Below are 27,891 nucleotides of genomic sequence, written 5' to 3' on the forward strand. Positions count from 1 at the left end.
TACCCTATACCCTAGGGTATGTCCGGAGAAGGATGGTCCAGGGGATGCAAACCCAGGAGGAATCCGGCAAATGGAAGACCCAGACAATCGGCGGAGGGTCTCACGGAGCCCCTGATGCTGGCGAAATCATCATTACTGAAGAGTAGAAAGTCCATCCGTCAGGTAGTCCATAGGCACCAGGTAGGCGTGTACCTGAGATACTGCGTAGGTACCGAAAGACGGTACCTCGGACGGTCATGGTAAGTTACACTTAGCGCCAAAACGGGCGGTACAAGCGCCAAAGCATATGCAGGATTAGGCATGATCGGCTATTCCCAAGCAGGCTAGTTCTTTAAGAGAGAGACCCAACGCCTGCTCGTTCAGGTAAGCCCCCGATATTGGAGATTGCTGTCCCCATGCGCGGATGTCGGGTTTTCCGCTGATAATAATCTCATGGCATGGCCTTGTGATTGGATCCCTCCTTCTCGCCCGTTCAGCGCTAACGTAATAAGAATTAGCACCGTCCCAGTAAAGTTCTGCCCGGAACCTGGAAGCCTCAACCGTCCTCGCACTCCTGGCTCCGGCCGGGCTGTCGTTTAGAGCAGCCGTAGAATATGCATAGAACATGTAACCTCATCACGCCAGATGTGTTTGTCCAGCGAGTCAGTTGGGCGTGCCTATGCAGATTGATTCCATCCCGGGAGGGGGGATCATGATCCTCGCGAACGAGCCGGGTCGATGTAGATACCATACCACTGCGGCCTCCTGTGCACGGGTCAGCGAATCCCACTACCTGCCCCGTTGGATTTTCCGCGGAGGGCCCGAAATTGAACCATCATTGAGATTCTTGGCACCTTCTGGTATTCGGAGCAGGTGTCCGAAACAGCTCACTGTGTCGCGGTACATGACAAATTACGGATCCTCGCTTACCTAAATCTTTCCTTTCGATCCATGATGGTTGTATCTGCTCTTAGCGAGAGAAGCCATGAATGCTACTCCGGAGTACATCTTGGGTTCCTCCACCAATCTGCGAAGTGTATCCTCGTCTTATCTGGGGGCGATGGATACTGGCCGTGTGAGACAGGCGCTCTGGTAAGCTCTTCTATTCCCACAGTGGGCCAATATTGCTCGGTCAGCTCCATGAAAACACAAAACTTAATCCACCGCGACTACGCTTTTGCTCGGTAGAAAGAGGACCGGACACGGAGGCCTCCGTGTCTTAGTTAACTAACCAGGCTGATTTCCGTCGATTATCATTACGGAGGCCTGTTATTTTTCTTGTGCCCCATCCCCACTTTTCTCCTCTTCGACGGCTGAATCCATGGGATTGTACCATCGTCTATCTCCCGTGCACTCGGTGGACGGTGCAATCCGCACGACCCCCCTGGCGATTTAGAAGCGTCTTGATTGGCCCAACTTCTCCTGTGCCTGGCCCCCTCGAGGATGGCTCCCGGACCAAGGCTCTCCTCTCCTGGTGGGAAGGGTCGCATTTGACTTTTGAGTTTGGAGACCAAGAGGAGACGGTGTCCCTCGACGGAGGAAAGCAGAAGGCAAATAACATGTCTAAGGGGAATAGTAACCGTATCCGCGGCTCCAGCTGTACTCCACCGAGCAAAGGATATCACAGCCGCACCCAGAAAACCATCAGAGCTACCACCAAGTCTCTGTTGACGGCAAAAATGCAGTCCGGGCTTCTTGCAGCTCGCCTGCTCGGTAAAATTTGGAGCCACCACCCTGCAGGAGCTCTTCGGCCTGTGACAATTCCACTGCGGCCCATGGCTGCCGCCCGGAGACTGCAGCAGGAGCAAGAAACTCATATCATTCGATGGATGGCCATTATTGACAGCCACCCCGCCTTGATGGACCAATGATGTTGGGGGAGATACCCCGTTCACGGCAGCTCAGTGCTTGGGCAAAAGGCATACCCGACGGTTTCTTTCATTTTTGGATTTCTTTCTGTCGAAGCACTGATCACATCAGGACAGTAGCCCGGGTGTATGTATGTCCGCCGCATCAAGCATTGGCCTGGCTGAACATCGCTAAGACAGGCCACTGAAGCCATTGCACCCACGTGGAGTAGACCGAGATCATCCCTAAGGCTTTAAGGCTTCCTAAGCAGTCCTTAGTCTGGACACGGACATGATTATTATGGAGTTTATCTGCACAAAGCGAACTAACGCAGCGGGTATGTACTCTATCCTCCGAAAGACCCTACCCAAACGTGAGACTCGCATGTAACAATAACCTTGGACGGATTATCCGACGAAAAGGGGGCAGGCCATGAGGAATTGTAATCCCTCCAAAAGGCGCTGCCTCGTCCTCGCTAGTTGGACCATTATTCCCTTTCATATGCATATGGGAGGGTCCACCCACTGAGTAATATTAATCATCATGATAAATATGGGGTTTCGAGTCATTGTTACCATTATTACCAGTCCTCCGGAGCTCTGTGTTGTCAAGCGTGGGTCATGCTGGTTGGTGCCAGGACCAATCATCTCCATGATTCCCGGAGTGGTCTCCTCCAAATATTACGCCAACTCTGATACCGGACTGCTCTCACCCATGAGATCATGAGATGTCATTTTCTTCTCATCATCCCAGGAATTTCTCGGCCTATCTAACCGTTCACTCCATGATGCCATGATCCTGCAACATGTCATTGTACGCCAGAGAATGTGACGGGAATCCGCACCCGTCGGCCAGTGGTGTTTTGATGCTGTGGCAGATCCGGTGGAGCCCACAGGTGAAAAGGGGGGTTTGAATTCGATCGACAGTCGACTGTGGACCTATGGGAATCGGGCAGCATCCGAAACACGATATACGGTACAAGTGGACGTTGAGGTGAGGTAGGTATGATGGTAGTATTACCCCATACATCCGGGGACCAAGAGTGGTGTTCCGCGCGGAATCATATTGTACCCTGGACGCCAACACCATACGCAGTACATCATAACTGTCCTTATTCCGAATAACAACCAAACACGTCGGGAATACCGCGTATGTTTATACGGCGTAGTCATCTTCCGCAAATGGATCCATGAGTTGTTATTATCACATTCGGTATCGCTTCCTCTGGTAGGTACTTTGTACTCCGTCGCCCCAGCGCCAGCGGAAGCCAGAGACCTTTCCGATCCACTTGTTGCATGATAGGCAGTTAATTGCCTCGTGACTCGGAGTTCTTCGCGTTTATGACCGAATTGCTACGTACGGCGTACATCGCCAGCCATAACAACACGTTCTTCGTAAGAATCATAACACGTCAAAGGTGTATCATGGATGTTTTCAATAAATAACATTGGCAATTGACTTCCCTGTTGCTCACCGGCAGTGGGTGACTCGGTTCCGCTGCGCGGGGTACGACAGAGCTCGGACACCAATCACTAGTTTTCTCCTCGTTTATCCTGGACGTGTGCCCAGAGGGGAACCTTTCCGAGGTTGGTGACTTGCATGTTCTTGACTCTTCCGTACGAAAAGACATTGTTTCTCGCGCGCAGAGCTTTCCTATCCCGAATAAGTCCACCCTGGCCCCCTTTTCTGGGAGGAAGGAAAGGTACATGACTGCCCAATGAATCATTCCGAAGTGCTGCCGATTTCCCGTCTCCCCCAGCTCCTTGGATTGATATTGTCATCGTCGGGCGTGTGTGTTTCCATACAAGGTGCTGACAGGGTAGAGAATGAGCTCGCTGCATTGGGGAATGGATTCGACGGTGAACGACGGGTGGAATTTACCTCTTACATACTTATGTATGCCGTACGGAGGATATGCTGAAGATTTATTTAATAAATTAATCCGATTGATGTATGAAACATTCAAAGTATGCTTATGCACAGCGCTGCGCGTCAGAATATCATAGACAATAAACGAGGACCGGCTGGGGTAGTTTCGGCCTTTTCAGCTCGTAGGCACAGCATACAATGTCCATAAAGTAGGGAAAAGCTGTTGATGCAGACCAGAGCTCTTCACATGTTTAAGGTCAAGATTAATACTGGTTGATGTATCTCATGCGGCCGTGGGTGATCTGTTGTGATATTGTGAAATACATATACACTAGCGTGGGAGAGCGATTGGAGATGAACCTAAAAGGGCGACGGCGGGATCTTTCCGGGAAGGCCATTGGTGTAATTCCCTCGTGTTCCCCACTGACGCGTTCCTGACTTTGAAGTCATTACCGTGGACGGAATTACATACGTACCTCCCAAGAGGTACACGCCTGGAGAAAAATTTGCTTTGAACAGGATCTGGAAGGATCGCTGTTGAGAGAATCAATTAACAGTGAGAACCAAAGGAAGAGAAATCCCGATGCGAGAAGTCCGTTGGTTCTCCCCTTTTCCCGCCAGTCATGTGTTGTTCGTCTCCATCCGATGCTCCAACCAACCTGGACGAAGAGAAAAGGAAAGACTATCAACGGAACCAGCCGCCGGTTTTCCTACTGCGTCCTCCTGTTTTCTCCTATCTGTGGGTTTCCATTTGATTAATCTATTATCGATATATTTCCATTGGACTTCGGGTTGAACGAGAGACCCCCCTTTTCCTTGCCTCGTTTTACGCGATCCTCGGTATTGATCTTTCCCCACCTACCCTCTTCCCGCCTAGTTCGGCGCTATCTTGTTCCCAGCCGTTCACGCCGTTCCTCGGACACGCTATTCCATCCCCTCGACCAGCGTCCCCTAACCTTACCCACGTCAGAAACGTTGCCCAGCGATCTTGGATGGTCCCCACGAGCATATACGCTAGGTTCACCAAAGCCTCTTGACGGCCACCCTCGACACGCGCACCGTCCGTCCCAAATCGCGGGTAGACTACCCAAGCTCTAAAACCCCCCTAAACTCCTAACCACCAACCCATCTACTATATCAAATTGTTTCTTTCAACATCAGCTGGACTTGGGATCACCAATTATTGTCAAACGCAACGATCACAGGATAGAAAGGTGGGGTGAAATATTTCCAGGAATTACAATAAAGAATTTGTTTCTTTTTTTTAGCGAGGAGAAATAAAAAATTATATAAAAAAAAGGGAAAATAGAAAATGAATAGGGGGTGGTATTAAAAAAACCTCTTTTTACCCTTTAATTTCGCCACCGTCGAGCGGGAAACTCCGCTCGACGGAGAACGAAAGAGATGAGGGAAGAGAAGGTCAGACGAGGAAAGCTTAGCCGGAAGACAGGATTCCATTCTCCGACATGCTCCATCCAACGACAACAATTGAGGGGAAGGGGCCAAAAAGAAGAGAAACGAGAGGTTATTTACTCCGTACTCTCTTTCTTGGAGCCCTGATGTTTTCCCATCAAGCAGGGTGGGTCGTGTTAACGGACCCATCACCACAAAGCGACAGCACTCCGCTCCGGACAGGAATATATTTATATAAAAAAGCAGAGAGGGAGGAGAGGGAGCAAATCAGAAAGCAATCCTCTGCGGCGGCCCCTCAGTAACAGTACCGAACCACCCGCTTTTGGTTTGCGTTTGTTATTACCAATCATTACTCCGTACCGGTCTTTATGGTACCACCGCCTGGTAATCTGACTGGACCTACCTATCTACCTAATATCTTGCGCCATTTTTTTTTATCTGCTCCTTCGCGTGCATAATTTTCTTCCCCCTCAGGAGGAGATTCGAAAGGAATCAGGTGGCCGAAAAATAAAATCAATACAACGGCATGAAAGAAAAGAAGAGAACAAATCACGGAAGAAAAAAGAAAAGCAAAGAAAAAGAAAATTACGGTCCCACGCGCTCCACCGCACGATCCCACGAGGTGCTCCTAACCTGCGGTTTTCCCTCCTGCCGAACAGTGTCTTTGCCCCAGTCCAAAGGCTTTTAGGCCCCCTCCTCTCTCTTGTTCTCGGGTTTGAGTCGAACCATTTCCCTCCGTCGCGATTTAGGGTGATTGTGCCACTGTATTGCCACCTGGGATCGAGGCATCGTCTCTCACGCTATCACCTTTTGGAACGGTGGATTGGCTTTTTTAGCTCTGATATTATTTCTTATTTTTATTTCCTCTATTTTGTTTTATTTTTTTATTATTTTATGATCGAAAATCTTTTTTTGTCCCATCTTTACCTGACTGTTACTCGGCTCCATCAGAGTTGACCGGACTCTCTCGACTTGCTTTCTAAACCCTTTTCTCCCCCCCTCCAGAGAGTCCGTCTCTTTCATTCCCGCCGGGTTCCTCGTGCTGTCGTGCCTTCCGCCACCCTGCAAGGCATTCTCCGTCACCCTAAGAGGCGACTAAAGCGATTAAGCATCGTGATCCAACACCATACTGTACACCCGACTGTACTTCTTTCTCCTATAACTTTCTTCGTTTATTTTTCATTATTTTTCTTTTTCTTCTTTTTTTTCTTCGTCATTTATTACTATTTCTTTTCTGTTCGCTTTCTTTCTTTCCCCTCACCCTTAATCCGCCCGCGGTGTCACATCACTTCTTCCTGAACACCCCCCCCCCTGTACATTGAAGTGTCACTGATCGCGACCCCAATTCACGCGTCGATCTTGTTGGATCCTATCCTTCTTCTGCCTACTTCAGTGGTGAATTTGGACGTGCACCTGGGTCAAGGATTTAGTCGGCGACTATCTACCTGACTGTTGCTCCTTTCTCTGAATAGTACGTTCCAACCAGCAAGAAGGATTTCCCCTCAAAAATACCACCATCGCCACGGGATCTTCATCTCTGTCTGCACCAATCTTTCCCCCTGCTTCAACGCTTCAAGCGTTCGGCATTTCTTTCCTCCTTTGATCTTTTTTTTTTCTTTTTCCCTTTTTCCCTTATTGAAAATCACAGAAAGCTCATTGTATTCGACGCGTCTATCAACAGGATACGCGAAGAATTTCTTTTCCTTTTCTTTCCTTTTCTCTTTTGTCAGGAGGAATTGTTGAGGATCTCGACCCGGTAGCGGTGACGCCTGTATTATATGGACAACAGACCTGCCTCGGAGTACGCGCAGTCAGGTTCGCATTTTCCATATACGCCGTCTGCCGCGCCCCATTCTGAACTTCCTGCTGCAGACCAGACTTCTGCTGCAGCCCCTGCTCCGTACACCTCAACTCCTCAACCTGAGGTGCGCCCCAATCCTCAGTACACGCCGCAACCCGACGTGCGCCCCGCCGCCAATATTTCGTCTTCCAACACGCCGCAATCAGACTACGGTCTGAGTCAACCGCCTGCCGCGCGCTCGCCTGCTTATCCCGAGTACCTCGCCCGCCCACCCCAGTACCACCACGCGCCCAACACCCAACCCGGTGGTGCGGCAGGTATGGCTCAAGCAACAAGTCCGTCCATGACAAATGACCATCGCAATCACTCGAACGTGAAGTCTGACGCGGGCGTTCCTATAGATCCCTCCATCGCGGCCTCCAGCCCCACCTACCCTCCCCCCTACTCGCCCTATCAGCCCCAGGGTCATGAGATGGCTCAGTACCAAGGCCACCCCCCTCCGCCTCCTCCCCAGATGTATGCGCGTCCGGAATGGTCGCATGGATATGGACAACATCAACATGGTCTGCCCGGACCCTATACCACTCCTGCCACAACGGTTGGTCCCGCCTCCCCTGCTGTGACCGCAGGGCCGCGCCCTGGCCAGGTATGTCTTTGGTGAATTCTGGCATCTGTTTCCAAAGGCTCTGCGCATCTGCGTTGGAATTGTTGTCTTGGGACGCCTCCGGGAGGGTTTCAATTTCCCCTCGCCTGCCACCAGGGGGTTGCGCCCTGACGGATGGAGGAAGTGAAACAGCGCACTGTTGCTCTCTCGATTTGCCAGTCTTTCACGGTTTTGCCGTAACTCGTCCGCTGACCCGCGACTCCTCTTTAGGTCTACTCCTTTGTCCCCATCCCCGGTGCCCAGCAGCACAAGCGTCCCCGTCGTCGCTACGAGGAAATCGAGCGCATGTACAAGTGTGGCTGGAACGGTTGCGAGAAGGCCTATGGTACCCTCAACCATCTGAATGCCCACGTTACGATGCAGTCCCACGGAGCCAAGCGCACTCCTGAAGGTATGTTGTGTGTGTGTTGTTTCTACCTGAGAGGTTGGAGACGTCTTTGGCGCTAGCGCGGGTACCGTACGCTAGTCGGTGTTACACCGCCTTAGCGTGACACTCCGCAGTAGTGCGTGAGGCCGGTGTAGAGGTTAATTGTAGCCTCGATGTATCATCACTCCTCGAGATGTCTTCAGTTCCTTCCCCTCTCCTTGGTTCCTGTTAGCGTGGGCGACCCAGTCACTAACTGCGTGGATATAGAGTTCAAGGAAATTCGCAAGGAGTGGAAGGCTCGCAAGAAGGAGGAGGAAGCACAGCGTAAAGCCGCTGAAGAGCGTGAGCGTGCCGCCGCCGCTCAAGCAGCCCAGGCCAACCAGGTGGACGCGCCTGCGGCCGGTGACCCTGCACAGGCTGCTCAACCCCCCGCTTATCCCGGCGGCGTCCGTCCTCAGCTTCCTCCGATCGGATACCAGCCTGCGGACGGCCAGGTGCCCGGTCAGTACGGCGCCCCTGGGGCCGGGGGCATGGTCTACCAGGGTAACGGGCAGATGGCCTACCCTCCGAACTACCCCCACTCCCCTTACGGCCAGAGCGGTCAAGTTTACCAGCAACGTAAGTAGCCAGCCAGTCCTTTGTTTGCATCGTCGGTCCGGGTCGGGTCGCGGGGATTTTCCAAGCCCAAGGACGAAAGGAAGATCACCACCCCCGTCCACCGTGGAAGAGGCGAAAAGGAAAGTCCAGGGGATACGTTCCTCTCGTCTGTTGTTCTAGGGCTTGTAGCTGATCGATGATGGCTTTGCAGAAAACCAATCGACCAGCTACCCACAATAGATACCTCCCGCATCCTCTCCCCCAGGTTGCATCCTCTAAACACTCCTAATGCCCGTATCGCCGTCCCGGATCTAATTCTCTGAAGTGTTGCGCACATGATACCATCTCGTGGCCTTGATTGCTCCAGTCAAAGAGTGGCCTTGCGACTTACGTTTCTGTCCCCGTTATGTTGTTTTTGTTGAATTAGATCGCATGAGAAAATGATCTAATCGGGAGGGAATTGTTTCTGCTTTTCTGTTTTCCTTGTTGTTCCTTTCCCTGCGCGCGAATACTGGTCATCGCGGGTCCTGCCTCATGGTGGGGATGTTTGTCGGGGTAATTTGCATTAGCTGAGCTACTGTCGAATCTCTTGACTGTTGACTTCATCGGTCTTATTTCTGCAAACCCTGTTTGATTACGTTCTCTGTTTATGTGGATTGTGTTATTGTATTTGCTTCGTCTTTTGCCCTTTTTGTCTCTGATTGATTGATGCCTTGACCAAATTTATGTTACCCTGGGTTTTGGTCCCCGAACCTTGTGCATTAGCTTATGGTCTATGTCCTAGTACCGTTGACGCTTGTGGTCTGGTGGCTCAAGTTTTTTTTTTTTTTTTTTGTTGTTATTTCCATCCATTGTTGCCAATCTCATCTCTGTACCCGGTAGAGGTTATGCACGTATGAGTCGGAAGAGGTTCCCGGGATGTAGACGGTTTATATTGGAGATACTCGCGCGAGATGGACTGGAGGCCCGTCCTGCACTAGCAGAACCGTACCAAGACTAGACCCGTCGAGAGTCATGAGTCAAACACGACGTGCTGCATGTCGTACATTAGCCCCGGAGCTCTGCCGTACATCCCACTAGACGCATCTTTATTTTACCCCAGGCCGGTAAGACAGACTATTTTAGCCCATGCCGTAAGTTTCGGAGAATTGATTGAGGGTGATAACTTTATCTTCGCTGCCAGCGGCATGCTAACCGTTAGTGGTGTGACGATTTGCGGCGAGGAATCCACTAATGTACGGCGTAGTTCGCCGCACCAAGGGCGACAAACTAAGGTCTGTATGCCGGGCGGTTTTCGGAGACTCATTCTATACCTCGAGCTGACGAGGCAGATACACCCTTCGCTCGGAAGCTTACATCCACAGGAGCCACGAGACGGACATGCGTGGCTCGCGTGGGTTTAGGTTATCGATGTACCAAGATGACCGGGGGAACAGATACTGGTTAACTAGCGGCTCTTGCCTTTCACTAGTACTTAGTGCCCATCGAAGGTTGCCGCTGGGAATGCTAGAGCCAAATCGCCCTAGTGCTCCGGCCTGAGGCAGCGGCAGTCGGCGGCGGAGTTACTATCCGGAATAGGCTGCATCCGCGCTAACCACATCCCGCCTAGTCTGGCCAGCTCCGATATGATACGGAGATTCTGGCGCAGTCTTGTCTTGATTTTATTTCGCTGCTCTTTACGCCTGCACGCCTTTCCCTACCGGCGTTCTCCCGTTCCCTCTCGCTGAGTCTGGTCACCATATCAGTTGCCGTCTGCTGGCATCGTTGGTATCCCGATATCCTCCACCGACGGTTCGCCCGGCCCTCAACTCGCAAGATTTTCCTTCCCCTACGAACACAACCGCCGCATATCACGGAATTGGAACGTAACGAAACGGAACCGTTCCCGCCGCCACAGTCGCAGCCCGGGCTAAATGCTTCGCTGCAGCAATGCCCACGCGCTGCGGACGGGCATCGCCACCGGCATGGCCGTGAGACTCGCACAATGGCCCCGACCGAGCTGGAGAGCACCATCGTCGCCGGTCTCGTCGGCCGCGCGCAGCCTCCTCTTCCGGCCCGTCGGCGCGAAATGTTGGTCCTCGAGCGACTCCTCCCCCTCCGTTGACCTCGCGGATGCGACATCCCCGAACGAGCCGGCCGACGCCGACATCGACCCCCTCCTCGGCGTCGCCATGGCCGGGACGTCGCCGAAAGTCCGGGACCGGGGCGTTGACGCCGCGTTCTCCGGGCGCAGCGTTTCCGCGAAGGTGGTGGAGCTCGAGCTGAAGTGGCTGAAGGACCCGCGCGCGCTGGCGGACCGCGTCGCGAGGCTGCTGGGCGGCGGCGATGTGCCGCTTGCGGCGGCGTTGGTACGCTCCGCGCAGAAGGAGCGCATGGAGTGCGCCGTTGCGTGGAACCATCTGATGGAGTATTGTATGGGGAAGCGGGCGCCGCGTGCGGCCTTTAAGTTTTACAACGATGTAGGTTTTTGCATGGGGCGGGGGGTTTTGTCACTGTGTGTGTGTGTGTATGCTGACTGGTTCGGGATGTAGATGAAGAAACGCGGCCGGAAGCCGACGTCGCGGACGTATACGATCATGCTGAATGGTCTTAGCAAGGCTGGGAGGAATTCCGGCCTGGACCCGGTGAAGACAGCCTATTCGATATATCGGTCGATTTCGGCGGCGAACTCGGTCGTCGAGCCGAATATCATCCACGGGAATGCTATGCTGAATGTCTGTTGGCGCATGGGGGATATGGATACGCTCTGGCGGGTGGCTGGCGAGCTTCCGGAGGATGGGCCCGGCTCGCCGGATTCGACCACGTATACGATTATACTGAAGGCGATCAGGGATGCTACGCAGAAGGATGTGGAAAGCATGCAGCCTAGAGATGTCCGTCCGGTGTTGGAGAGGAAGGCCCAGGGTGTCGTTGAGGGCAAGCGCGTTTGGTCGGATATCGTATACCAGTGGGGGAAGGGTCGTCTGGCGCTTGATAATCAATTGGTGGGCGCCATGGGCGCGCTTCTCCTGGAGGGTTCCAGTGACCGCGATTGCTACGATGTGTTTGCATTGATCAATCAGACCACGGGTGTCCCGATCCTTGCGAAGGAGCCTCCAAAGTCTACGCCCAAGAGCTCGGCGACTTCGAGATCACAAGAGGACTCTATCCATCGGCAGGAAGAGCTCGAGGATGTTCCTTTCGTGGACGAGGCGAACCGGTTGTATAGGCCGGAATCCGACCAGGAAGCCATTGAAGAGTATGAAGAAGAGGAAGAGAATTTTGATAACCTGTTCGATGCGGTTATTCCAACCGATGCGGGTAAATCGAGAATTGGCGGCGAGGAGCCTGCCCCTTCGTATCTTCCCGTGGGCAACAGGGAGTTGTCCATGATCATGGAGGCGTGTCTAACCATGACGCAGTCTCTGGGCACGGGAAAGGCTTACTGGAACTATCTGACACGGGAGGACAACGAGCACAGAATCGACCCCGATTCGGGTTCATTCCACCAATACCTGCGGCTGTTGCGGTTGGGGCGATCTAGTCGTGCTACCGTGGACGTAATCCGCGAGCAGATGGTGCCGTCTGGTGTGATGGAGGGGCGGACATTTCACATTGCGCTGAGTTGCTGTCGGCGTGACCGCAACAACATCAATGTGCTGAAAAACGCCAACGAGCTCCTCAAGCTCATGGACGAGCATGTCGTGCTTCCGGATCCGAAGGCCTTGGAAGGCTACCTCGAGCTGATCAGGGTCCTGGAGGATAACCCCCACCTGCTTGTGTCGCTGAACGGCCTGGACATGGACAAGAAACGCTCTTCTAGTAGCCTTGGAAGTCTTGGCCGGGAGCTACAGTTTCGCTTGCGACAACTTGCAATTGGCCAACTCCGACCTCTGGTTGCAAAGCTTGACAAAGCCATGCAGCATGGCGCAGGTGCTCGGCTTTCTGGGGGGAATCGGAAGCCTAAGAAATCCGAAGACTGCCCAGCCCATGCCATTCGAGGCTCTCAGGCCTTGAAGGTGTTGGTTCAGGCCAGGGGTTTAATCGATACTACATTGAAGCCGGAGAATGCGTCGTTGCTGTCTAAAACCCTGCGCGAACAGCTCGAGAAGGAGTCGGTGGAGCTGAGAAAGTACTCTGATGCTGAAGTGATGAAGAAGTATAAGGGGCTTATGATATCCCCTACGCCAGACCAGATCCTGGCATTCGAGGACCGAGCGAGAGGTTGATTTGGACGACATTTGCATCACATGATGTTCATCACCACTCCATTCCTGTTGATATTGTTGTCTTGTTACATGCATAGACGGGCGTTGGTGTACATATTGAATCCGTGTATAATATGGTTGAGAACTGGTGCATACAAAATGAATTATAGATTATGGTGTTTATATGTATACCTACCTACCGACTACGAGCAGGGAGGAGAGATGGAACAAGACCAGGTACGGATACCGCTCTCGGCGCACCCGACGCTCTCCGCCTGCCTCTTTCAGCCCGTGCCGCGTACGTAATGCCACTCTAGCCTCTCCATGAGCATCGGCGTCTTCACGGCTCCTGTTTCATTCAAACTCCAAGTCTCGTGTTTCCACCGACCCGACGAGAATAGGTACCAGCTTCGTACTCTACTTATCGCTCAGTAGGCGATGACCCTGCAGTGGTAATCCATTGACAACCCGACCCTTATCGAGATCAACACAACTATCCCCGTGTCTACCATGGCGAGCGCAGCGACACACTACCCCCACGAGGATGCTCGTGACGATGAATCGATTCTTGATGACGATGTGATTGACGCCGACGATGGTGAGTGTGCTCCTACCCTGGCTAGACTTCGTGCCCATCATACAGCGACTGACCTATCGAATGATCCGCACTGCAGCCATCGAGGCCGATGACCCTCTTTCCACCACGGACACCGCACCTCTCCGCGGCAACATCCAGCCGGAATCTTCAAGCTCCCGAGGCGGCAACCTGTCTGGCAACTATCTCACGTCTTCTATCCCCGGCGAGGATCGCCGCGCGCCGCAAAACACCATCGACGAGAGCGTCTGGGCCACGCTGTCCCGCGATCTTATCGCGGTTTGGGAGAAGATGCGGCAGGTATTGTGGCCCAAGTACTTGCTGGGTGGGATGTTGCAGCGCAGTGGAGGCGGCATGGGTGCCGCCGAACGAGGAGAAGCCACTGGATTCGGTGGGGGGATGAGAAACATGATCGGACGCTGGCCGGATGCCGATACTGTCTTGCAGGGTGGAATGAGTGAAGGGCTGCGCGACTGGGATCTTTGGTATGTGGCCAGAGGAGGCGTCCATCCGTGCGGGTTTGTGCTGACTAGAACCAGGGGTCCTCTGATCTTCTGCTTGCTCCTGAGTATGTTCCTGGCGATGCGGGCAGGGGACTCCCAGAGGGATCTGGTCTTCTCGGGTGTCTTCAGTATCGTGTGGATTGGAGAGGCCGTTGTGACTCTGCAGATTAAACTTCTGGGCGGAAACATGTACGTTCGCCCAACCGCCATACTCGATGGCCCTGTCTTGGTTACTGACTGACATCTCGGGGGTAGCTCGTTCTTCCAGTCGGTGTGCATCATTGGCTACACGCTGTTCCCGCTGGTCATTGCGGCCCTGCTCAGCGCCTTTGGTCTGCCGACGATTGCGCGGATACCGGTTTATCTCGTTCTGGTCGCATGGTCTCTGGCGGCCGGGGTGAGCATCCTGGGCGGCTCGGGAGTTGTCCGGAACCGGGTAGGGATTGCGGTTTACCCGCTGTTTGTGTTCTACATTGCGATCGGATGTCTCTGCTTTATCAGTTAAGCAGAGGACGGTGGGCGAAGCAATGTTGGTCGGATGACTGGGTTCTTGGACTTGAAGACCCAAGTGCCGCAAAACCAGCGAGGAATCCCGTTGATAGGGATTGCACCTCCGACGTATGCCTTTCTTTCTGTGCAGACTGTAGTATTTCATCATGTATTAGAATTTAGCCGTGTCGAGATATCCAATGGAAATGTTCAGCGTTGGTGTACTGGTCCTATACTAGGTATAATCAATCCCTGCCGGTGTTTAGCGGGGGGCGGTGACCCGACGGACGACAACAAAGCAGTTTGTCGTCACCCGCTCGTTCGCTGCTGTCCTACCTTTTACCCTCTTCTACCATCCACACTCGTCTGCCAGTCTGACACCATCTCCTCCGATCCGCCCTCCACCCGGATAGATATCCTCTCGCGCTCTTCTTCTCACCTCTCTCGAGTCGCACCATCTCCGGGACCCCCCCGCTGCCGTTCTCGGTGCCAGCCTCGACGGACGATCTTGCACCCTCGAGCTCATCCCACTTCGCCGTACAATCAATCTCCTTGTTTTTTTCGTTTCCCGCAAAGAAACGCCCGGAGTGCCGCTCTGATCTACGTGAGATCCAGGTATGCTATCCCGTCCTCTCGCACGTCGGCGTCGCTGCCGTCTTCGCATCGTCAATGATGCAACCCTGCACATGCCGCGGGATTGCCTCGACCTCCGGTCGATTACGTTGTCAACCCGCCGAGTACAGCGGTAATGTCCTCACGGCATCTATCCTGCTCACTGCAACGGAAATCTCCCACTTTGACCGCATCCAAGCTCCTGTCTAACATCGCATGCTACAGGTGTACGCCTTGTTCGCTCGGGCGCTGAATTGTTACACATATCCGACTTCCGTGGTGCCCTGACTTATCCGCGACATGGCGTCCGAGCCGCGACCGGATCCTGCGCTGGAAGGTATGGTCCCGGCTGCTTCCATCCCTGGAGCGATGTTTGGCATGGACGAAGCTGATGCCGAAATGCACTCACTTAACAGGCGCCGCCTCGAAGGACCCGATTGACACCAAAGGTACGTGTACCACCGGCGATCCAAAGCATCACCCTCACACGGACTGGTTCGCTAAACAGATTCCATCTCAGCAGCCACCGTCGCCGATGACTCCCAGGCTTCCGATAACGAGGGCGGCGAGCGCCCTGTCCGGAACAAGCTACGGGATACCTCGATTACCTCGACACCCAAACCGCCCGTGACCGATTCTGCCGCCGCTGCGAAGACGCAAGATGGAAGCGAAAACAGCCGGGCGAGCAGCCGGGGCAGAAAACGCTCTCTCGATGAGGACCAGCCGGAGGTAGGCGAGGAGGAGGAAGAAGAGGTTGGCCATCGACGGAAGCGATCACGCGACAATAGCTACGAGGAGGAGAATGCTGCTGCGAATGATTCTGCGGAGAAGATTCTGAGCCCGAAGAAGAAGCGAAGCCGGGATCAGATTGACAAGGAGGAGCCGAAGCCTGAAGACGCCGCGGAAAAGCCCGACGAGGTCGCTGTTGATAGTAAGCCGTCGGAGAAGGTCGTGGAGGACGGACAGCCGGAGAAGAAGCGACACCGGGATAGTTCCCAGGAGAGAGATAAGGTTCGTTCGTGTGAAATGATGTCGAGTGGACATGGATGAATGTGTGCTGATATGCTCGTGTTATGCAGCCCCTTGTCACCGGTGCCTTCGCAAACACGTCTGCTGTTTCCCCCTTCGGCTCTCTTGGGGCCTCGAAGCCCAAGGAGGAGGAGCCTTCCAAAAGCCCGGCCACATCGTCCTCTGCATTTGCGTCTTCAAGTTTTGCCGCTTTCGCCAGTTCTGAGAAATCGCCCTTCGGTACGCCCGGGAGCTCTTCAGGCTCTGTCTTCAAATCCCCTGCGCCCACGGAGGCCCCCAAACCGGCCGCCACTGGATTTGCATCGGCCGCGGGCACCTCGGGATTCGCCGCGCTAGGATCGGGATTCTCGAGCTTCGGCGGTGGTTTCGGAGCTGCTGCCCCGAAGGGTGGGCTCACCAGCTTTGCCTCGCCTGCTGGTCCTAGTGTCCTGGGCGGCTCGAGCAATGATAAGCCATTTGGAGCTCCTGCAGAGGAGGAAGAGGCGGACGACGAAGACGCCGCTGCGGAGAGTGGCCCAGGGGAATTCGAAGCGGAGAAGACTGACGAGAGATTCTTTGAACGACCGCGTATGTCCCACCCCCGATTTCATCTGTGATTTGATCATGTATGTGAACTAACCGCACGATAGTCGAGACTGGCGAGGAAGAGGAGAAGACGTACTTCTCCTGCAAGGCCAAGCTCTTCCAATTTTCAGCCAATGAATGGAGGGAACGCGGCATTGGCTCTTTTAAGATCAATGTGCGCATTGTCGACGGCCAGGAAAACAAAAAGGCCGCTCGCATGATCATGCGCGCCGACGGCGTTGGACGTGTTATGCTCAACACGCCTCTGTTCAAGGGCATGACTGTCGGCGACGCTTCGGGCAACGAACCAAAGTCGAAACAGATCCACCTGGCCAGCCTGGAGAACGACCGCTCGGTCCCCTGCTTGCTCCGGGTGAGTTCCCTACGTCGACGCAAGCTATACAAGAGGGTTGATTTGCTGACTTGACACAGACCCCGAGCGAGGATCTCGCCAAAGAACTTTACCACGTTGTCGGCGACCTGCTGGAACATCAATGAGTTGGCCAGCTTTTGGATCAACGGAGGGATGTAGATATATGGAGACAGTAATTAGTTCTCTTCGGTCTTGGAAAAGATATCCAACTGAATTGCGATCGGTCGTTGGCATTTTGCATCTTTGGGACGAGGAGTGTCGGTTGGGGTTGGAGCACCTATTCCTAGGATATTTTTCTTTGTTGTTATAATATTTCACTCTTTTGCCTCTGTGAATATATTTCCGTTGCATCTATCCAGCGCCGCTGGGATCAATTTTGCCAGAAGCATGTACTCCGTACTCTGTATGTCCATCTCAATCGGGTAAGATTGAAGTACCATACCACGTGACTTCGCGTCTCCGTGCGAGGACAACCGTCGCCTCCGTCCCTGCATTGTGCCCTTCGTTTCCGTCCCAACCCACCACCTCACCATGGAGGCTCGGCATGGCCGACCAAGAAACACACATAGACGGCATAAGCCCGATCCCGAAACGAAAATGGGTCCCACCTGAGGCAGACGACCGAACCGCTGCAGAAGACCACGCGTTGCTGGCGAAGACCACGACATCCGCGGAAGACTCGACTGCAAAGAAACAACGTAGGCAAGCAGAGACACCGGCTGCGATCAAGTCCGCCGCTCAGCCAATGAGCAATGGTGGTGATCAGTCGACACCACACACCACCGAGCAACAACAGCAACCGCCGGAGCAAAAGCCCAACCGGAAGGGGGCCAGTACCAAGGGCAAAACGAAGGCTGCCGCGCCGACGAAGCGGGCCCCCGCAGCACCATGGCCGGATCTCTTCAATCGGCTGTCACGGACGCACCGCGCGCTGAATCTGGTGTACACGTTCTGCTGTACGCGGAAGCATTTTGCGACGACGTTTGAGAATATCAAGAAGGCGGTGCAGGCGCAGACGGGGCAGGATTTAACGATTGAGGAAGTTGCGAGAGTGAGGGTGTTGGTGCCGCGCGCCATCCGGTTCGAGTACGTGGATGAGGCGAGATTGGAGGTTATGACCGTCGGGGGGAAGGAGGTCATGGAGACGTACGGGGGACGAGGGCTTGGTGGAGGCGCTGTTGACGGCGGTGATGGCGACGGAGATGGGGGCTCCTCGGAGGCAAAGGCGCTGCTGTTTGAATTTGTGGATGGGGATCTGAAGCGCGAGGTTCAGCATCCTACTACCGGGGAGGGGATGAAGCCCGTGCGGAGGATGAAGGACGAAGACCTCAAGATGCCGGTTTACAGCCAGAAGCAGATGCTTGCGCTGATCGAGAAGCGCAACAAGAAGTTTGCGGATGCGATTGACGCATTCTTGGTGCGGTGTGAGGACGGAGCCGTCGAGCCAGTTGAGACACTGGAACGGGAGAAGGACAGTTGGATCCCCGTGCTGCCTGATGATGTCGAGCAGAAGCGAAGGAAAGCGGCGCAGCCCCCGAAGGAGATCCCCAAAGAACGCAAGTCAATGTCGGAGATTGTCGCCGAGATCCGCGAGATGGACTGGTATACCGCGCAGATTGTGCCGGAGGGCCACCGCGTGTTTGATGCTCAACCGGCGGTCTACGGAGATCTGACATTTCAGCTGTCGCAGAACTTGGTCAACGCATTGTATAACACCAAGGGCATCACGCGGTTCTATTCCCACCAAGCCGAGGCGATCAATCGTCTTCACGAGGGCCGTAATGTCATCGTTTCTACTTCGACGAGCTCGGGCAAGTCTTTGATCTACCAGGTCCCAATGCTGCATCAACTGGAACATGACCATGCTAGTCGCGGAATGTACATATTCCCCACCAAGGCGCTGGCGCAAGACCAGAGACGCAGTATGATGGAGCTACTGCAATACATGGATGGCTTAGAGCATACAATGGTCGAGACCTTCGACGGGGACACGCCAATGGAGCGCCGAAATGGGATCCGAGATGAGGCACGGATCATTTTCACCAACCCTGATATGCTCCACATCACGATATTGCCGCAGGAAAGCGCCTGGCGCACATTCCTCCAGAACCTGAAGTTCGTCGTGGTTGACGAATTGCACGTTTACAATGGTCTGTTCGGATCCCATGTTGCGTTTATCATGCGCCGGCTACGCAGAATATGCGCTGCTGTTGGCAATCGAAACGTCCGCTTCGTTTCCTGCTCAGCTACAGTTGCGAACCCGGAAGCACACATGAAAGCCATTTTCGGCCTTGACGATGTGAAACTGATCGACTTCGATGGCTCGCCCTCTGGCCGCAAAGAGTTCGTCTGTTGGAACACTCCCTTCAAAGACCCCAAAGACCCTACCTCCGGCCGCGGGGATAGCATCGGCGAGGCTGCCCGGCTGTTCTGCCAGCTGATACTAAGAGGGGCCAGAGTGATTGCATTCTGCCGGATCCGAAAGCTATGCGAGGTCCTCCTCCAGGCCGTTCGATGCGAGTTCCAAGCCCTTAGACGGCCAGACGTCGGCAGAATGGTCATGGGCTACCGAGGCGGCTACAGCCCGCAGGACCGCCGAAGAATAGAACAGGAGATGTTTGAAGGCCGGTTGATGGGGATCGTGGCCACCAACGCCCTGGAATTGGGCGTTGACATCGGCTCACTCGACGCAGTGGTCACCTTGGGCTTCCCATACTCGATATCCAATCTCCGCCAACAGAGCGGCCGTGCCGGCCGCCGGAACAAGGACTCGCTCTCCGTCCTCATCGGCGACAGGTACCCCACGGACCAATACTATATGAAAAACCCAGAGGAGCTCTTCACGCGACCCAACTGCGAGCTACAGGTTGATCTTGCGAACGAGCTTGTCCTTGAGGGCCACGTCCAGTGCGCTGCGTTCGAGATGCCCATCCGGCCGGACGAGGACCGCGTGTATTTCGGGGATCAGCTCCCCGAGGTCGCGGCCACACGACTCGTCGCCGACGCGCTGGGCTACTACCACTGCCACGAGCGGTTCCGGCCTCAGCCGTCGCGCTGCGTGGCCATCCGCGACACGGAGGACCAGCACTTCGCCGTGATCGACACGACGAGCGCGCGCAACGTGGTCCTCGAGGAGGTCGAGGCGTCGCGCGCCTTCTTCACCATCTACGAGGGAGGCATCTTCCTCCACCAAGGCCAGACGTACCTGGTCAAGGAGCTGAACCCGGACCGGCGGTTCGCGCGCGTCCTCCGCGTCCACGTCGACTGGAACACCATGCAGCGGGATTACACGGACATCGACCCGATTGAGACGGAAACGATGCGGACGATCACGCCGACCACGCGCGCCTTCTACGGCGCCATCCAGATCCACGCCGTTGTCTACGGGTTCTTCAAGATCGACAAGCGCGGTCGCGTCCTCGACGCCGTCGCCGTCGACAATCCGCCCATCGATATCCACACCAAGGGCATGTGGCTTGACGTGCCCAAGCCCGCACTGGAGATCCTGGAATCGCGCCGGCTCAACATCGCCGCCGCCATCCACGCCGCCGAGCACGCCCTGCTCTCGCTCCTGCCGACCTTCGTCATCTCCTCGCCCGGCGACGTGCGCACCGAGTGCAAAGTCGCCAAGAAGGAGCTCGGCCGGAACCTCCGACTCGCCGTCGAACACCAGCAGCAGCAGGAGCAGGGCCCGCAGCGGCTCGACCCGGCCACGCTCCGGGAGAAGATCCGCCGTCTCAAGCCGCCGTCCCGCCAGCGGCCGGCGAGGTTGACCTTTTATGATGCAAAGGGGGGCGCGGGTGGATCGGGCATCGCGGCCAAGGCGTTCGAGTTCGTGGACTCGCTTCTGCGGCGGGCCGTGGCGCGCATCGAGGCGTGCCAGTGTATAACCCCGCAGGGCTGCGTGGAGTGTGTCTGCGACGAGCGATGCAAAGAGATGAACGAGGTCATGAGTAAGGCTGGGGCGTCGGTCGTGCTGAGATGTCTTCTCGGGTGGGATGTTGACGTCGACGCGTTGCCTTGGGGGGAAGATGTCGATGGAGAGGACGGGCTTGGGGAGTTGGCTGGTGGATTGGAAACGGTTATTCCGGCGACGGAGGTTCCGTTTCGTTCGTCATGTTAGGGATTCTGACTATCTAGAATTTTGTCCGTACTTAGGTCTGAGATCATCCAATACGTGCGGTTACTTGAGAAGGTCTTATCCTGATGGTAGGCGTGAGGTAATGGCTGGTGCCATTCGAATTGGGTATATGGTATTTAATAAATGTAAGCTTTAGGTTTATCGGTAAGAGCGATAGGACATGGAATTATAACAAATGCGCTCGGACAGTCTTACGACTGGTAACATCTCCACTCATCCCGAAAGTGACATGAACAGCATATTGCAACACAGGGAAGACAAAGGGGCAAGGGTATATAGTGCAACTTAATCAAAAAAGCGGAGATGCAGAGGTATTAAGATAGGATAGGGTATAATGACATCACTGTTTGGCCGGTGGGAAACGTGTTTTTCTTCAGACGGGATGCGTCTGCTCTGGTGTATGGCGTATGGCGTATGAAGAGTTCGGACGTTCACCGAACTTGATTGAATCGTAGGGGTCAAGGTCCTTGCTATAAAAGCAGTGCCTATCACCCAGCCTAAACTGCATGAGAGGGTCCCTTTTTGGGGCACGGGACGAGTGAGACAACCCGCAACCTCAATCGGCTTAGATCGACCCCACAGGGCGTTCTAAAGTAACCCAGGCTAGACTCTATATTTTGGCCTAACTGGTGCCGATTCACCTATTCTCGGCCGCGGTGCCAGTGGTAGAAGCCGGGCTGTTCTCGCTCTCGGTGTCATCGAGGCTGATGTTCCAGAACAGTGTCCGCATGTCGCGGACGCTCTCGCGGAAGTTATCTCGAGGATTCGTGGTGCGTTCTTCGGTCATTGCGCGCACTTCACGGATGATCTCCGGGTATCCTTCGTCATTGGGCAGCCACCAGTGGTTGAGTTCTGGCAATTGGAAGACGGTGGCCAGGACTTGGCGGAACTTTGGGGCAATCGCGTATCTACGGTGGGTTAGATGGTTAGCCAGTGATCTGCACGGGCGAGGTCAATAATGGAGCTTTGTTATTAGGAAACGCACCCGTTTTGCTCCATCAGGGCAAACTTCCTCCGGCTCCACATCACATGTTTCTCATCTTTGGGCCCAAATAAAGCGACCATGCCGACGCTGTTCTTGAACGAATACATCCATCCGTTCTCTTTGTCAGGCCATCGGGAGATCGCTTCAATCATCTGGCACTGTTTCAAGGAAAGATCCGCGAGTTCTTCCATGGAGGATTGCTTCACAGACAACAAGGACTGGTACTTGTACATTTGCTTCGTGGAGTAGTAGTCGATCCATGCCACGTTGCAATCCCACAAAGGTCCTGAATGCAGGAGACCAGGGACATATGGGTCGACCACATCGTCCGCGGTGAGAGGCTGTCGATTTGGGTAATCCCAGACCGTATATTCCGAGTTGGCAAAACGCTCTAGGATACTCCGACTTCTTTCGATGATCTGCCCCAATTGTTCGTTCTGAACCATGAATTGGTCAATCGGGATCATTTGTCGGGAGAGCTTTGCGTATAACGACGCCATTTCCAGGCCGAATCGGCGGTTGATCGACGCCGCAAGGGCCAGCTGCTTCTCTACATCATGGGGATATGCGGCAGCTTGTTGCTCGTCGTACTCTTCCTTGGCAAGATACCACTCTCGACCCAGCACTGCTTCGTTGCCAGCCAAGATGCCGGCGACTACGTCGAAGCGGGAATACCAAAGGAAGATATGGTTATGCAGCTCGTTGGTCGTGATCGACTCCGGGGTTAGGAGCTCACGGATCAAAGCATGGGCCGCTTGGTGGTGATCGATGAGATTGACCCAGTCACCCACGAATTCCTGATCACGAAAATGAGTCATGTGCCACGACCGGTGCGGGTCCCTAAGAATGGACAATACTTACTTCGAACGTTGTCAGGACGAGAACGGTGATCAATGTCGCTTCGCTGTGGGCTTCACCGGTGCCGAGAGACTTTCGAAGCATCTTCAACGCCGTGTTATAATGCTTCAGGAAAGTGTAGAGCTTTCCACCTCCAGTTTGGACGCAGTGATGATATGCCGCGAACCCGACGACTGCATACAGAAGGGGATCATATTGCAGCGCAAGCTCGATGACACTATGATGGACAAAATGATCACTACCTACTCGCAGGAAGAAATGCCGATACGTCAACGATTCCTGGTAGAAGGAGAGGTAGAATTGGAGATCATCGGGAAGATGGGCAGTACTGGGGAAGCCGAAGGGATCAGTTGGGAAGAGACTGACACTGGCCGACCGCGCGCTGGTGGACTCGAATCTCGACGAGGCCTCGGTGGAGGGCGAACTGCTCGCTTCTTTCGCGGAGCCTGGAGTCTCGGAAGTGGTTGGCGCGGGTGTGGGTTGCTGTTTGATCTGACGGGCCCTCAGGGATTGGGCGCTGTGTTTCCTGGGGAGTCCGGCCTTGAGGCGGGCACCACCGGGGCCGGTGGACGGGGATAGGCGCGAGCTGGAGCCAACACTGCCCTCCTCTTCCTCTTCTTCGTCGGCGATGGTCTCTAGCGCGTGCACATCGTCATGTTCGACGAAGCCGGATGAGTCACTGCCGTGCGACTGCGGCCGAGGGGGTCTGGGCTTGACGCCGGAACGAGATCCGGACTTGGATGCGGAGCCAGTCGAGCCTGGGGCCGGGTAGACGCAATCACGATTACCCTTGCGGCATCGATCGCAGACGGGACGAGACTCATCGCATTTGATGCGACGGGAGCGACAGGTGAAGCAGCCGCTCCGGGTACGCTTATGCTTCTTTTGCTCGGGCTTCTGTGCGGAGGGATATGATGGTGGCGGGGCTGGGGCGGAGGCCGCAGAAGGCGGCGGCGGCGGTCGGGGCGGCGCTTGCGGCGAGGGGTTATGCCAGAGGGCGACACTCTCCGGATACTGGCCCGGACCCAGGAGGGAGTATGCCGAGAGTGGTGAAGGGTCCTGGAGGGGTTGGAGAGTAGGTAGGTAACCGGTTAGGGAGGTTTGGGATGAGGGGAACGAATGCGCCATGGGGGGCGATGGCAGATGAATTGCCTCCAGGAAGCAGAACAGAAGAGATGGGAGAAGGTCGGCATAGGCTGATTAGCTCGAACACGCTTGCAGGGCGAGAGCGGCCAGTGGCATTCTTGACCACGATGGTGGAGAGATGAGTAGAGAAGAGTGGAGGAGAGAAGAGGAGGAAGAAGAAGAATAAGAAGAGGAAGAGGAAGAAGAAGAAGAAGACAAGACAAACGAATGAATAGGGAGAGCAGGGGAGAGGATGAGGGAGGAAGAGAAGATGATGGGGAGATGGAGAGGAAAGGAAGAGAGGAAGAAGAAGATGAGGATGAGGATTAGATGGACCAAAATGGAAGTCAGAAAAGACTGAGACTCCAAATCCCCTGCAATTCCACCCAACAGAACTCGAGGTCTGTCTGTCTCTCTGTCACTCTCTTCTTCTCCTTGGTCACAAAATGGAGTGGAATTGGATCTCGATTTGATCTCTAATCAATCTCTAATCGATCACCGAAGCTGGTTATCTCATCATCGACATCCAACGGAGCAGACGATGACTTCACCAGTGTCCGAAGCATAAAATAACCATAACCCGCACCAGCAATCTTAAATTCCCCTTGAATTAAGATTAAATCGGGCGATTCGGATTGATTGCATAATCCGAACCTTTCGAACAGAACCAGAATCCCTCCTGTCCGGCGTCCAGAGGCCCTGATGCATAGTCCATAGCCCTAAATGACTGCTAAGAGTCCACTGATCTTCCTGCTCCTCATCCGATGAAGGATCACCGTCTCCCCTCAGGGAAAAAGTTATTTTTATTAATCCGCCTGTCTATTCTGATGCGCGAGTTTATTTAATTTGCCTTTCCGGTGGCTTCTCGGTGTCATCTAGGTTCAGGGAGGTTTCTTCCATATCAACCTCCCAACCCAGATCTCTCACATCCCCCTTCCATTGTCCAGTCCGGGGAATCCAGATCGAACAGACAGGCATGGACTGATGGGGGAGACATGGGCCCCCTTCCCCCTAGCATGGAGTAAGCCCCAACGCTATTGCCCTAGTGCCGTGGTATGTGCGGATGGACCCAGAGAACCTAATATGAATGTGGACAAGGGGAAAAAAGAAAATGAGGGAAAAGGATGGATTCCCTTCCAAGCCCGAACCATAAAAAGGAAAGAAATAATCAAATAAAACCCAGGGTCGAATCAGAGGAAAACAAGCAGCCGTCGAGAAAAATACCCTCATATCCTATGCTGTACTGCGCACGCAGTACTGCCTACAAGGAGGGGAGAGTAGGAAGCCAAGACGAACGGCTTCAAAATTTACATCCACCCCTGGTCCTCTCCACCCCGGGAGAATCATTATTCATTGCTCTGTTCCGTTCAGAACCACGAGATGGAGGCAAATAACTGGGGAACAGCTGCCGTCTTTTCCGGGCTGTTACTCCGGAGTAAGGAGGGCTCACGATGGAGAAGGATACAGCACTGTCTGACAGATGCCTAGTAAAAGGGGGCAAAAAGTGAGATAAAAATAACCCAGTCTAGAGAGAAGCCCAAGCAGATCCGCGAAGATCTTCTTTGCTGGTTCTCTCATCTCCCAGGCCCAACTCGGGGACCATCGCTCTCACCACGACCACCACATGCCTTATGCATAATTAATTCTTCCAACTTGAGGGGGGCCATCCATGGTTGGGCGATCCCCGGCGCGCTAAGAGAGAGATCAATCAAACCATCCCGGTTTGAGTGGCTGCTAGTGTGCATCCTAGTGCCCTGGCCAGGTGGAGTCCCTGTCGTCCTTAATACGGTAAACCTTGAGAGCGCAACTCCTGATGATTGGGCTTCTCCATGCTGTCTGGTCCAGAGATTGATCCCTCTCCCGACATGGAATTCAAGTATCCGGATGAGTATCCCCCCTCTCCTCCCCCCCTTTCAGTGGCCTCCTTGCATCGGACCCTTTGTCATGCAGGATCCATCGGACTTCCAGACCATGATTCATGGTCCCAAGAAGAACCATCACCATTTTGGAGTCCAGCACTATTCAGGGCGCCACAGACAGTCCGCATCCCTGTGCAAATCTCTTCCGCGGGTAAATACAAGGAGGATGGAGACGCTCAGCATCCTATGGTGTCAGAAATCTCCGGACGGAATTAGCGTACCACATCCAGTTTACAATAGATTAATGATTTTCATGCGGATGCCCATTTGCACCTCCATTCTCAGGGAACATCGGTCTCATCTCAACCCTCTTCGAACAGCTATCCTGGTCGAATCAGAGTCATACAACCATCTGAAACCAGAGCTAGCAGGAGGCCAGTCCTATCTGGGTAAAATTTACCGAAACGTTCGTCCGGGGTGGAGAACACCAAGTTCTTGTCGCCGTCTGCTGAACCTTGGTTGAGATGTTGCCCGATGGGAGCCTGGTGGAAAGATAACATCATAATCGATCAGGATCTTCCGTTATGCTCGCACATTGCTGTATAGAGGTTGAAATCCCCAAGCATAGACTGGCAGGATGTTCTCATTGTACCAACCCCATCGACGATCCTAATGATCTTCACTCCCGTCCGATGCTGAAGAGATGAGATATCAACTCGGATGGCAGACAACCGCGGTGAATCCGTCATCCTCGACTTTCTTTCCTCGAACTGTGAGGCCCCTCAGGTGCCGCCCAAAGTTCGCCGGCAGCGTCGGATGTTCCTGATCGACGGCGAAGGCGCTCGGGGGTTTGACAGGTGAGGTGACATGCTGGTGATTGGCCCAACCCTTAGATCTCGGTGTCCACTAAGGAGGGGGCCTTCTTTGTTTTTTTAGGCCCGAGACTGGAACAATGACGGCCCAGCACCAGGGTTAAGCCTCGTATCTCGTAACTTCGTATTCGGGGTTTTATCTTTTGATTTATTTTTACTACGATTTTCTCGCACAAAGATGCCTCTACCTTGTCCTCCTTACTGTCAACTTGGGTTTTCATCAGGGAAGGCGTTTTATCAAATGTCAGGACAGGCATCGTCGCGGGTAAATTGGACTGCCGCAGGCTTGGATCCCATCTCAATTCCGTCCCTCGGGACTTGCAGAGACCGAGCTACAAAGGTGGACTCTTTTTATTCATGTGGACACGCGCCAAGACAGCCAAGTTGGCCTTCATCATCCCAAGAAGACTCCTGCTCCCAGCGGTTGATGCTAACGTAGGAAGGATTAGCCCATATGGGACTTGGGCGATTGATTACCAACCAGAATCTAGAGGTTGCTCTTAGCTAATGATCTAACTAAGTAGGATCAAGCCCGGTCGGCGCCAATAAGCAGACCAACCGGCCCTCAACCGGCCCTGAGACGGAGAGGCTGCGGCGTAGAGCCGCTGGGAGGATGGATGGATCCATCGGACGGGGGAGAGGGGATCAGGTAGAGGTGACTGGATACCCAATTAGTGCAAGTCTCCCAGAGGAGGAGAATTCCTCGAGGGAAAATGAAGGTTCCCGCCGGATGATCCTTGCCCAGATCACAGGAAAGAGAAGCACCGCCGTACTCCACTCGTGGAGAGGAGCGTCTCTATGACGATGGGCGTGACCATCTTCCTTATTGAGGGCCCGTGTGAGCTTCGAACGCCGCATATGTAACATCACCCTTAGTGCGTGGAGGAGTTCAAAGGGGGCTCCATAATTGTCGAGTGCTCCGTAAAAAGACCGAGTATCTATCAGAGTGGGTCGTCTCCATCGTCCGCCATGTTGATGAAATTGGACCGTTGGAGTTCCAGCAAACGTGACAAGTCAACCTCGTGATTAAAAACGCATGCACGGAGCACAATGTCGATAGTGACTCGTCCATCTGACCGTCCTGCGGAGGAGGTGCAGGCTGTGCGCATGGGACAGCCTGAGAGAGCTCCAAGCCAGACGGAAGTGACCCTCTGCCGAAAA

The 27,891-nt window shown here is 54.2% G+C and overlaps 8 protein-coding genes across 8 annotated transcripts; 5 read left to right on the top strand and 3 right to left on the bottom strand.

Annotated features, from left to right (window-relative positions):
• Positions 1-1,003: 1,003 nt before the first annotated feature.
• BDV59DRAFT_50867 (uncharacterized protein) lies at positions 1,004-2,083 on the bottom strand. The gene has a single exon (XM_073696526.1). It carries the CDS (start codon positions 1,794-1,796, stop codon positions 1,236-1,238), a length of 561 nt encoding a protein of 186 aa, XP_073552619.1. The 5' UTR covers positions 1,797-2,083; the 3' UTR covers positions 1,004-1,235.
• A 1,449-nt stretch (positions 2,084-3,532) lies between these two features.
• BDV59DRAFT_168677 (uncharacterized protein) lies at positions 3,533-3,969 on the top strand. The gene is made up of 2 exons (XM_073688123.1): positions 3,533-3,638; positions 3,709-3,969. The coding sequence occupies exons 1-2, from the start codon at positions 3,545-3,547 to the stop codon at positions 3,831-3,833; spliced, it is 219 nt and encodes a 72-aa protein (XP_073552620.1). The 5' UTR covers positions 3,533-3,544; the 3' UTR covers positions 3,834-3,969.
• A 547-nt stretch (positions 3,970-4,516) lies between these two features.
• BDV59DRAFT_168678 (uncharacterized protein) lies at positions 4,517-5,373 on the bottom strand. The gene has a single exon (XM_073688124.1). The coding sequence runs from the start codon at positions 5,296-5,298 to the stop codon at positions 5,026-5,028; it is 273 nt and encodes a 90-aa protein (XP_073552621.1). The 5' UTR covers positions 5,299-5,373; the 3' UTR covers positions 4,517-5,025.
• A 1,514-nt stretch (positions 5,374-6,887) lies between these two features.
• Positions 6,888-13,108, top strand: BDV59DRAFT_208504 (uncharacterized protein; the record flags this gene model as incomplete). The annotated part of the gene is made up of 5 exons (XM_073695216.1): positions 6,888-7,556; positions 7,785-7,965; positions 8,209-8,559; positions 10,546-10,997; positions 11,070-13,108. The coding sequence occupies 5 exons, from the start codon at positions 6,888-6,890 to the stop codon at positions 12,744-12,746; spliced, it is 3,330 nt and encodes a 1,109-aa protein (XP_073552622.1). The 3' UTR covers positions 12,747-13,108.
• On the top strand, positions 12,992-14,665 carry BDV59DRAFT_50941 (Yip1 domain protein). Its single transcript, XM_073696527.1, has 4 exons — positions 12,992-13,323; positions 13,400-13,805; positions 13,860-14,012; positions 14,079-14,665. The coding sequence occupies exons 1-4, from the start codon at positions 13,236-13,238 to the stop codon at positions 14,326-14,328; spliced, it is 897 nt and encodes a 298-aa protein (XP_073552623.1). The 5' UTR covers positions 12,992-13,235; the 3' UTR covers positions 14,329-14,665.
• A 559-nt stretch (positions 14,666-15,224) lies between these two features.
• Positions 15,225-17,015, top strand: BDV59DRAFT_198122 (uncharacterized protein; the record flags this gene model as incomplete). The annotated part of the gene is made up of 6 exons (XM_073693094.1): positions 15,225-15,261; positions 15,341-15,373; positions 15,445-15,935; positions 16,004-16,520; positions 16,583-16,890; positions 16,950-17,015. 6 exons carry the CDS (start codon positions 15,225-15,227, stop codon positions 17,013-17,015), a joined length of 1,452 nt encoding a protein of 483 aa, XP_073552624.1.
• A 419-nt stretch (positions 17,016-17,434) lies between these two features.
• On the top strand, positions 17,435-21,013 carry BDV59DRAFT_198123 (ATP-dependent 3'-5' DNA helicase; the record flags this gene model as incomplete). Its single annotated transcript, XM_073693095.1, has 1 exon — positions 17,435-21,013. The coding sequence occupies one exon, from the start codon at positions 17,435-17,437 to the stop codon at positions 21,011-21,013; it is 3,579 nt and encodes a 1,192-aa protein (XP_073552625.1).
• Positions 21,014-21,668: 655 nt separating this feature from the next.
• BDV59DRAFT_198124 (Zn(II)2Cys6 transcription factor) lies at positions 21,669-24,002 on the bottom strand (the record flags this gene model as incomplete). The annotated part of the gene is made up of 3 exons (XM_073693096.1): positions 21,669-21,939; positions 22,017-22,813; positions 22,878-24,002. The coding sequence occupies 3 exons, from the start codon at positions 24,000-24,002 to the stop codon at positions 21,669-21,671; spliced, it is 2,193 nt and encodes a 730-aa protein (XP_073552626.1).
• Between the last annotated feature and the right edge of the window lie 3,889 nt (positions 24,003-27,891).

The sequence above is a fragment of the Aspergillus ambiguus genome (assembly GCF_047715705.1).
Source record: "Aspergillus ambiguus strain CBS 117.58 unplaced genomic scaffold BDV59scaffold_2, whole genome shotgun sequence".
In the NCBI taxonomy this organism is placed as follows: domain Eukaryota; kingdom Fungi; phylum Ascomycota; class Eurotiomycetes; order Eurotiales; family Aspergillaceae; genus Aspergillus; species Aspergillus ambiguus.